The sequence below is a fragment of the Durio zibethinus genome, chromosome 1 (assembly GCF_047325235.1).
Source record: "Durio zibethinus cultivar Kanyao isolate XHJ-2024 chromosome 1, ASM4732523v1, whole genome shotgun sequence".
Classification (NCBI taxonomy): domain Eukaryota; kingdom Viridiplantae; phylum Streptophyta; class Magnoliopsida; order Malvales; family Malvaceae; genus Durio; species Durio zibethinus.
The window spans coordinates 27,702,332-27,713,941 of NC_143162.1; the positions used below are offsets into that span (position 1 = coordinate 27,702,332).

The 11,610-nt window shown below is 31.6% G+C and overlaps 1 protein-coding gene across 2 annotated transcripts; it reads left to right on the forward strand.

The window, feature by feature from the left end:
* The first annotated feature begins 4,147 nt into the window (after positions 1 to 4,147).
* Positions 4,148 to 8,198, forward strand: LOC111311194 (ABC transporter G family member 22-like). Of its 2 annotated transcripts, none has more exons than XM_089763939.1 (11): positions 4,148 to 4,218; positions 4,449 to 4,926; positions 5,191 to 5,279; positions 5,405 to 5,637; positions 5,731 to 5,886; positions 6,174 to 6,357; positions 6,438 to 6,746; positions 6,833 to 7,120; positions 7,233 to 7,517; positions 7,591 to 7,698; positions 7,831 to 8,198. In XM_089763939.1, the coding sequence occupies exons 2-11, from the start codon at positions 4,518 to 4,520 to the stop codon at positions 8,077 to 8,079; spliced, it is 2,310 nt and encodes a 769-aa protein (XP_089620065.1). In that variant the 5' UTR covers positions 4,148 to 4,218; positions 4,449 to 4,517; the 3' UTR covers positions 8,080 to 8,198. The 2 variants fall into 2 exon arrangements, with proteins under 2 accessions (XP_089620065.1, XP_022766301.1); XM_022910566.2 differs by having other exon boundaries at positions 4,506 to 4,926.
* The last annotated feature ends 3,412 nt before the right edge of the window (positions 8,199 to 11,610 follow it).

Genomic DNA, 11,610 nt, shown 5'->3' on the forward strand with positions numbered 1-11,610 from the left:
TTATTATAATACCTCTAAAATTATAATTATGAAAATGCCCTCCTATTATCATAAAAAATTATTATAATGCCCCTCATATTATATTAAAATTATTATTTTTTCTTAAAAAAATTAAGTTGAATGGGTAATAATATTAGTGAGCTTTGATTTCATGGGTAAATTGGTTTGAATTTGATAATTGATCAATAATGATAATAGGTAAATATTGTATCAATAAGTTAAATTATCATGTATGTATTATTGAGTTTGGACTTAATTTATAAATTTTTTTAAAAATAGTTTCCATTACTTAAAATAGAAGCCAACACCTATCCAATTATCATGTATGAATAGAAGCCAACACCTATCCAATTGTAATTGAGTGGCACAATTAGAACATAATTTTTTATATTTTTTAAAAATTAAAAATAAAAAACTAACAAAATACTAAAAAATTAAAAATTTTAATTTATTATTAAGTTAAAATCTTAAAAATTTTATATTTCACCAATGTAAAAAAAATTGCAACCCGGGCACAGTTGGGTGATTTTTCTAGTTTACAAGAATGTAGGTTTTGGAGTAGGACATTACGGGAAAGCACAACATTATCAAAACTAGACCAGCTTTTAAACTGTATTAGAATTAGATTCACCCAGCTTTTAAACTGTATTAGAATTAGATTCACACTTCAGGATTATTTTTTATTTTTTGAAATTATATTTTTAAAATAAAAGATTAAAATTTTATGCTAAGTTTTAATAGATGACAGTATATAGACAAATATAAGTGTATTTATTTTTTAATATAAATTATAACTTAATTATATATAAATGTAATTTTTTTATTAATTAAAATATGAAATAATATTTTTATTAATATAATTCATATATATAAATATAAATTAAATAAATAATTAAATATATATTGCATATATCCCCAGAAGAGTTGGGTAAAGTACATTAAATCTAATATGACTTGATTCAAATTGTTCAAAGTGACAAAACTCAACATAATTTTTATTTTAAAAAATTTACATGGATTGGATTGTGGTAAATTGAAACCCATCAAATATAAGTTATTTTGTCATCCCTATATCCATTGATTTTTTCTTTACAAAATTTATAAATAAACTTTTAGAAAAACAAAGAAAATGAAAAAAAAAGTAGAAGCGAAATGACAAGTGAATTTATTAAATTAAGATAGTAAATAATATTTTAATAAAATACATATATAAATATATAATTAAATAAATAATAAAATATATATTTTATATATACCAAAATCGAGTTATAACACCAAAAACCTTACTTTTGGTCGAGTTTGATTTTTAAAAAAAATCAACTCAAATTACCTTGAATTAAAAAAAAAAAGCATAATAATTAAATCAAGATGAATTGAAACCATTGGATATGAGTTATTTTATTATCTTTATCTCAATTAATTTTTTATTATAAAATTTATTTAATAAAAAAAATAAAAAAATTAAAAGAAAGTCTAAAAAAAAATAAAAACTTTAAAAAATAAAGAAAATGAAAAAAAAAGGAACGATGTGCCACATAAATACTGTAGATGAGATGAAACATTTTAAATTCATTTCTAACTGGACTCCATTTTCAAAAAAGAAAAAAAACTTGACTAAATCTTGATTTTTTTAGAAAATGCACCTATGTTGGATTGTTTTGAACTAAAATTAACTAGATATGAATTAATTTATTATCCTACATCTATTGATTTTGTTTTATAAAATTTATCTAATAAAAAAATAAAATTAGAAAAACTAGATATAAAAGTTAAAAATAAAAAACAAAAAAAAAAGTAAAGATCGGAGGAAGGATGAGGTCGTACGTGGATATCCTTTGCTTGTCCCATTCTCTACAAAATTAAGTATATGTTTGACAAGAAAAAAAAATGCGAGGAAAGAAAAAAGAGAAAAAATATATTTTTACTTCATTATATTTGGCTTAAAAGATAAAAACTAAAAAAAGAAAATGTTAGGGATAAAGTTGTAAGTAAAATTATTAATTTGAATGAAGTAAGTCTTCCATAATCTCGTTTATTTTTCTTTTTTAATTTTCTTCCTACCAAATAAAGAAAAGGTGGAAAGAATCACTTTCCACTTAATTCATTTTTTTTCCCTTATTCTTTCATTCAAACCAAACACAATGTTAATGTTTACGAACTGTGTTTTTTATTCAGATTTTGAATAGAATATGTAATCCCCTAATAGCTTTCATATCTTATTTTTATATGGTAACAAGGAAGTTTTCAGTTAATTTTGGTTAGTAGAGGCATTTTATTTCATCCCAATAATATTAACATAATTAATCTTATTTTTATCTTAATAATTATATATTTTTTGTACATAAGTAACTAGAGATTCAAAGAAAAGAGGATCTAGCATCGTTAAAATTTGAGATACTATTTTAAAAGGGTCGAATTTGAATATTAAGATAAACAAGAATAAGATTTATTGACTGTGCGTTGCGTGCAGGGGGATCGTTTGGAATTATAAGAATGAGATCTTGTGCGGCTACTATGCTCGTATGACAACAAAAAAAAAAAAAAAAAAGTCATTTTGTGTTACTTATGGAGATTACTGATCTTGAGCTACTTAATGGAAGATAATCTCTTCTCCCATTTTATATATCTTTTCTTTCTAATTTCAGCATTCGAAAATTTGAAATCTCTAAATTAATTCTAAAATTCTAACAGTTAAAATATTCCCTTAAAGAAAAAAAAATTCAAAATTAATATAACAGCACCATAAAGCTTCCGAATCTTTCAAATCAAATGAAATTGTAGAGAATTTGGTTACGCAAGTCTCATGTATTATACTTGAAATTATTAAAAGCCAATAATTGCAAACCTTGTCTACCTTCCATACGCTAATTGGGCAACATTTTATTGAATTAATCGGATAAAAGTTTATCGTCGAATCCATCAAATATTTAAAGTTGCTCACATTTTTCTTGGGTCAGGAGGAAAAAGACTCATCACCAACCTCATTGATGGGAAGTGTCCCTGTTGCCCACTATCTTTCACGATCTATTGAGTGCTCATTTTCACCAGAGAAAATGGGGATTTCCAAACAAAGGTGAAATAAAAAGACCTGGATGTGGACTGATCCTAAAATTTGGTAACTCATTTCTTTCACTTTGTCCGTAAAACGGCGGACAGCAACTGTGAGAGCAAACGACATCTTCGGATAGATTTCATTTAACTCAACTCCGAAAATTAAAAGCAAAAAAAAAAATTAAAACCATAGTCCCACTTAGTTCATTTATAGCATTACCAAATTTTTTGAGCCTAGCTCCAGGGTCTTGGTACGATTTTCCATTTTTGCCGCCACTAGACAAAACGTTCATTGGGCCTACTCTTAATCTTGTATACGAAACTTTCCCTGGCATCCAGGGCACCGCCATGGATTTCGGTTCTGAGTGCACATGCATTGATGGTTCCGCCACTACTTTACTTGGCATGTCACGCAAATGAATGGAACTCCTGTACTTGCATCTATTTATTGACATGGATGCTTCGAATCATGGTTTTTGGGCCGAGTAGCTAGGTCGAGATACATATGTCTTTCACAGGATCAACCTAATTTCAACGTCCTCTGGTGAAGATTTTTGTCGCTCTTGGCTGCGTCCATTAGATTCCAGCTCAAACAAAATAATTAGTATGATCAGTGAATAATGAAAATATCAGAATTGGCACCTTATTAATAAGGGGTAGTCACTAACTTTTCCATCTCTGATTGTTCTGTTTTGATAGCAGGATTTCCCCGCATTCTTGGATAAATACAATGTTAGTTACCAAGAAGGACAAAATTAGAATTGTATCATGGACTTATAAACCGTGTCTAGTTTATAATTCAAATTTCTGCCAGGATCAGTGATTTTAAGCAGAGATCATTAGAATCAGAGTTTAGGGATTTCCCTCTTGAAAGAATGAATGTAGAATTTGCTTTCCAGAATATAACAACGGAAAAAAAAAACACGTCTTTTTCCAGATGATGATTAGTCTTTTCGCCATTGCAAAAAGGAAATTAAATAGTAGAGGACTATTATCTGTTTATTGTGGGTGCAGACAGCTTCGTGAGTCTTGTCAGGACAGTACAGTTACATATTTTGTGCCTATATAATCTTCATGATTACTTAACATTCTCCCCATTGCACTTTCTGATCACTACTTTCTTTGCAAGTTCCATTCCCTCTTGGCTTTCATTTCCATTTTCCTCGGGTAATTTGCTCACATTCTCTCAAGATTTTTTTTTCCTTTTTCCTTTTCTGATATTTCGTCATCTGAATTTCTGATATGTGGCATTTGGAATACATAAATTATGATTGGTTTCGTAGAATTTCTGTTTTGTGTCACTTAACACATTTCGACAACTATATATAAATGTATTGAAGTTCTCTTAGCTTCTAGGATTTATAACTTAAGAGTTTTTTACTTTCATAATTTTGCAGCTAGTTTAATTTGAGCTTTGACCAATGGTTTGCGATCTGTTTCTGTTTCGAAATTAGTTTCTAGAGCTAATGGAAGGGAAGCAGTACTCTCAGTTTCAAATTCAGGCTTTTGAAGGTGTGGTTGATGATGCAAAGGTGACAAAAGCTGGAAAGGATGCGATCATGGTATCAGCTGTCAGCAAAGCCTCTAGTATTGACCAGCCAGGAGACGGAAATACTGAAGTTAGCATACAGGAAGGGTCGCATCACTCGGATGCAAAATTGGAACGGCAATTTGGGAAAGCAACATGTGGAACAAAGTCATCAACTACCCGATTCTTGGTTAATATGGAGATTGGTACTACTGCTGAGAGCTTTGACGAGATAGATTCTGTTCGAATTGGGGCTTCTAGCAATGATATAGGCTCATCTATCTTTCATCCTGAAGTCCCCTTAACTTCAGTTGATGCCCCAGATTGCTCAACTCTGCAGATTAGGGGTAAAAATTATAAGCATTAGCGCTTGTGGAAAATTTTCAAACAATAATTTTTTGCTCCTACAAGCCAATGTTTTCAAGAATAAAACAGCAACCATCAGTCTTCTGCCTTACATTCTGTTTCTTATCTTCATGGTGTTATGTTTTACATACTAAACTCATGTTAAAATGTCACAATGGAAAAATAAACAAAATTGGAATCTCACAACTTAGTTGAGTTGTTAATTTGTATTTGAGTCAAGTTGGCAATCATCCTCTATCATACAGGAGCAGGAGATGATCCAGCTGATGAAGAATCAGAAGCATCAATTTGGAGGAAAACACAGTTTGAGCCTACATTACCAATATGTCTAAAGGTAACACACAGTGATCCATATACGATATTTTTGGCATCCATTATACTATAGTTCTGTTGTTGCTATCGTCCTGATTCTCCTAAAATTACAATGAAATGAGAAAATCAATTTTCACTTTTGCGCAGTTTGAAGATGTTAAATATAAGGTACCAGTTAAAGGTGAAAAAAACTCCAATGCAGAGAAGTACATACTTCATGGAATAACTGGCTTGGTACATCCAGGAGAGGTTCTTGCTCTGATGGGACCATCAGGAGGGGGAAAAACAACTCTTCTTAATCTACTTAGTGGAAGAGAAAAATTTGACAGTGGTACCATCACTTACAATGATCAACCATATTCCAAGTCACTAAAGTGGAGGTGCATACACCAACATAGGCTTGCATATGTTACTGCATATATATGATGTTGAATTATAATTTAACGAGTCATTGATCGATGTGTATGCAACAGGATTGGTTTTGTACTGCAAGATGATGTTGCCTTTCCTCATCTCACAGTCAAGGAAACTCTAACATATGCTGCTCTGCTCCGTCTCCCCAATAACTTAACTATGCAGCAGAAAAAGGAAAGGGCTATGAGTGTCATTAGCGACCTAGGCCTTGAAAGGTGCTTTCTTCATTAATATTTTCATTCTATGCGATTTTGTAACTAATTAAATCTTTCCCCTATTAAAATGACCGAATTGGGGTAACTCAAATTAATTTCAGCCACATCTGATGGGGATTGGCCAATACAGTAGCATTTACTGCTATATTCATGAGTACTAAGACATAAAGATACTACCACTTGCTCCATTAGATGGTAACAAACAATAGGTTATTTATTTATTGCAGATAGGTTGCTGCAAGTATTTCTACTGTTTGTAAAGCAAAACACTGATTGCATGTTTTCAGATGCCAAAATACAGTGGTTGGTAGCACATTTCTGAGAGGAATTTCTGGTGGTGAGAGAAAAAGGGTATGCATTGCCAATGAAATTCTTCTTAACCCATCACTTCTATTCCTAGATGAGCCAACATCAGGTCTGGATTCGACAACGGCGCTTAGAATTGTTCAGATGTTACATAACATTGCACAGGTATTTAAAATACTTTGTTTTCTTGATGTCAAGATTCGTAAATATTGTAACTAAGTACTTATTTTACTTGTGCTTTATAGTCTGGCAAGACAGTAGTGACTACAATACATCAGCCATCAAGTAGACTATTTAGCAAGTTTGACAAGCTGATTCTATTGGGTAAAGGCCACTCCTTGTACTTCGGCAAAGCCTCAGATGCAATGCTATATTTTACTGCAATGGGTTGTTCTCCACTCATAGCGATGAATCCAGCAGAGTTTCTTATTGATCTAGCCACTGGAAACATAAATGGCAAATCAGTTCCATCAGAATTTGAGGACAGGTTTTTGCCTGGAAACAAAAGTCTTGATGTCAAACGTGGAGGGCCTTCCCAAGTTGATATCCATGAGGTCAACATTGAATGCCCAAATTAAGTTTTATTTATATATCTTTAAACCATGTCACCTAAGACAATCTAGACTTTGCGCTACTGCAGTATCTGGTGGAAGCCTATGCCGTGCGGGTAGCAAAGTTGGAGAAGACAAAGTTCCTAAAACCTGGGCTAATAGATGCCGAACCTAAGTTACAGACAAGGTTGAATTCAATGGAATGGGGAGCAACTTGGTGGGATCAGTTCTCAATTCTTTTCAAGAGGGGGCTTAAGGAGAGACGCCATGAATACTTCAGCTGCATGCGTGTAACCCAAGTTTTATCTACTGCTATGGTCATGGGTTCACTTTGGTGGCGTTCTGATGCTTCGTCTCCTAAGGGACTTCAGGATCAGGCAACTATCACTTACATGCTTATGTTGGTTTTGGTTACACAGTTTTTCAGTGAAAATCTCTTCGTACATTATGTAAAATATATGTTTAATGTTGTTATTACAACGCTTGCAGGCAGGACTGTTATTCTTCATTTCGGTGTTTTGGGCTTTCTTTCCTATGTTCACTGCCATTTTCACATTTCCTCAAGAGAGAGTGATGCTAGCTAAGGAAAGATCTGTGGGCATGTACAGACTCAGTGCCTATTTGTTGGCCAGAATGATTAGCGATCTTCCTTTGGATCTCATATTGCCTTTAGTGTTTCTTGTAATTGTCTATCTCATGGCAGGCTTGAAGCCAACGTTTACAGCATTTTCTCTGACAATGCTTACAGTTTTCCTAGGTGTTATTGCAGCCCAGGTAAACTATAATAATCGAACATAAAAAATTTAGATTTTGAGACTATATGACAATTTTTTGTCTAAAATTTCAGGGTCTTGGCCTCACAATTGGAGCGGCATTCATGGATGTGAAGAAAGCATCAACATTGGCTTCTGTTATTATAATGGCAACCATGTTATCTGGCGGATTCTTTATCCAGGTGTGATTCCTGTACACTAGTTAGTCAATGTTTTTTTTTTAGTCAAAAGTGGAAGCACAAGTCGCTAAAAGGGGATGATAGCGACATTAACAATGCTTATCAAATTCTGACCTTTGAATAATTCTTTCGCAGAGAGTCCCAGCGTTTATGTCATGGGTTCGATACGTCTCATTTACGTATCATACATACAGGCTGTTACTTAAGATTCAATACGGTTGCCTTGGTTCAGATGCTGGATCAGGTTCATGCGAGTCTCCTTTCAAAGGATTACGACTTGATTGGGATGGGAAGGAAGTCGGCACCATGATAGGAATGATTGTTGGATATCGGCTACTATCCTATGCATTATTAAGGAGAATGAAATTAACGACAATAACTTAGTTTATTTCTTTCAGAAATGTTAATTTCTAGACTTGAGCTTGGTCGATCCAATAAGTAGGGAAAAAGAGGGTCTCTCTGTTACAATCCTCAATAAGTTGAAATCTATGAGTTTCTCAAAAGCATGTCTTCCTTGCTTCAAAAACTGCCTTCACTACCCCATAAAAGGGGAATTCTGAAGGAAAGGAAATGTTCTGTTTGCATATTTAAGTTTCCCATCCAATTTATAATTTATAATAGTAAGCTGAATTTGTGTTTGGCTGAGGGAAATGGAATGCAGCAGCCATAATATCCTGGTAGGAAAGGATTGGAATTCAATTATTGTAAGTTCTTAGGCCTTAATTGTATCTTCAAGCTGATACACCTTATAATGGAATAAATTGAGTTCTGGCAATGAGATGAAATGCCTTTAAAATGTCTAAGTGGACCTGTCCGGGAAGAGAATGTACTGGGAAAGTCCAAACACCCTTATCGCCTTATTAAAAAAAAACTATAGTAATGCGGAGCTGGATTTTGTGCTTAGTACTAAATTCATTAAAAAATTGAAAAAATGAAAAATGAGAAACGAAAAGCTTCTGGTGTCAGATCATCAAAGTTCAAATATTCAAGCCCATCATGATAATCCAGCCTAAAAAAAAAAAAGGCACAGCATGACTAGCAGAGGAAGAGCTATTGATTTCAAGGAACAGTTGAATTAAGAGTTCAGTTCATGGAAAAATATGTATAAAACAATCAACAATATGGTGAGTATGCCAAAGCTCAATTGTTGTACTGATAGCGTCATGATAAGCAAGGAAGGAAATGATGAATTTACAACAAGTAATGAAAAGATTATCACCACTAATCCTCACTGAACTATTATTAGCAACAAATGCAGTAGAAATTCAAACTGCTGAAGCTGATGAGTCAATCACAGTCGATAGACTCATGGTCAATTCACTTTATTACAATATCACTTCCAAGATTTCCAAGTATCATTGAATACCTAATAGATAAGCTTAGCGCAGGCATCAAAGCATAACATAGGAAATACTCTTTAGCAGTGTTCCACTTTCAACATTGTTAATTAATTCCCATCAACATTAATATGTAATTACGACTAAAGAGTAAAGACTCCTAGGCTTATCTAATTGTATGTGCCCCGGCCAGTAGTATTGTAGTCCCCAAGAAGAGATCTATGCCCCGCACAAGATCATGTCATAACTATGTAAAGACTTTGTTATCACACTCTTTGTCATTGATGCTATTATTAGTTTTGAAAAACTACTTGTAAAATGCATTTAATTTGCAAATTAAGTTAATGAAAGGTTGGTTGTACTAGCAAAATTATGAACGAACCGAGTTTAAGTCCGGTGTCGGATCTCTTTGAAAAAAAAAAAAAAAGATCTGGTGTTGGATCAGAGAGCAGGGTCGTAGCCAGCGCAGAGGACATGGGGAACAAGATTTTTTGCAATGAAAATAGCCATCCCCATTATATGAGTGAAAGAAGAGAAGGCATATTTAATTTTGCCATACTAACTTGGGAAAAATCAAGCTATTGAATGTATCTCGGAATCAGTTACACAATAATGTCAAGACCAATTACTTGGTGTGGATCTCTTCAATTCAAATTAAAGTATTTATACTGAAAAATGGGGATCGACTCACGACATGATAACAAGAAACTATAACGCACGTGAGTGGTGCCGTGTGTCCATCCTGATCTATTTAAATAATTATTTTTAAATTTGATAATTTAAAATATAACATGAAACAAAAAAAATTCAAAGGTGACATGATTTAAATTTTCACAAAAATCATATATAAATTTAACAAAACAAAAAAATATATTTTATGTTTTTTTATAGGTATTAATTGTGACATAATTTTTGTGTAAAATAAAATATAAATATATAAATAATTAATATTTTATATGATATAAATACACGAATTACAAAATCTAATAATTTATGGAATTAGTGCAAACTTCACCCTTAATGGTTATGTCAATGTTAAGATCCAAAATTTGATTAGAAGTGCTAATAGATTTGTTTAAATCATAAGAATCAATACTAGTTTCAAGTCCGTAGTTTCATCTTTACTAAATAACCTGGTTTAGACATTGGATATGAAATATTGAAGTAATCAAATCTCCAATTTCCACTTGGGATAAACTCAAACATTACTTTTCACATCAGACCATACCCTGATTGGCTTACAGACCAAAGAGCATATCTCACCGCTTATTTCTTAATACATGCACTTTATTAATAGTTTACATATCTTGTGTTGTCACGTATGCATCTATAAACATACATGTGGGATTAATAATTTTGGGTAGTTTATCAATCATTAAATGATGCAAAACACCATTTATCAATTAATTACATAAAAAGTAAAATTTTTTATGTTGTTAATATAAAAACAAGAAAAGGTAACCAGAGAAGCATGAAATATTTAAATTGTAAAATATCCACCCTCATATAACAGTAAATAAAATCCTATGGATGATTTGATTATCATGCATTCCTAACTAAAACTACATGATGAGTGACTGTGGATAATGGATGTCATATGTTCATTATATAAGAAATGAAAGACCTAAAACGCATAAGAGATTATGAAGATTCAAGAATCAAGTAGTTGAAATGAATTTCAGAATAGAGGAACAAACAAGGCCGATATGGTTTGATCTTGTCTGATCTAGCACTATAAAAAAAAAAAAAAAAAGCTTTTCAACATTGAAAATTTACCAGCAAAAATTTTCTATCCCAAAAAATCATTAATATTGACATATTATCGAAATATTACCAATGGATTTAAGTGAAAGTAATATTTACTTTTATCGACAGAATTTTTACCAACAGATTTAACCATGAAATTCTATCGGTAAATATTAAAATTATCAACAAAAAGGTTTTTATCGCTAATTCCATCACTAATTGTACTTGTTAAAGGTATTGAAATGATGTCAATATTATTGATAAAATTTCGTTGCTAATTTATATTTTCACTTACAAAGATAATGACAAAAAATTTTCATCATTTATTTATTTTTTTACAATATAATTTTTAAGAGAAAATTAGAATTAGCAACGAAATTTTCTTCGCTAATTTCACCTCTAATACATATATAACTTTAAGAGGTTGTTTGGATTGCGAAATTATAGATTTCGGAAAGAAAAGTGATTCATGGAGAATTGAGGATTCTTGACAATAGGTGGTTCTTCTTGTGATAGGAATGTTAGATTCCTATATTTGGTTTGTAGAATCTCAAATTATGTAATAAAAGTTTTTTTTATTATAATGTCCTTCATTACATGTAAATAAAACGTAACCAACATTTCGACTGCCAGTTATGTTAATAAAATTAAACCTGTGATGACCATTAAACAAAGAAAAAAAAAAGGTTTGCATTTTTATCATGTTAAAAATAAAGTGGTATATTATGAACAAAATATATATAATAAAGTCAAAGACTACTTTTTTAAAATATAAACGCAATGTTTGTAACAAACACTATGTTTCTATGACAATAAACATAGCGTTTGAAAA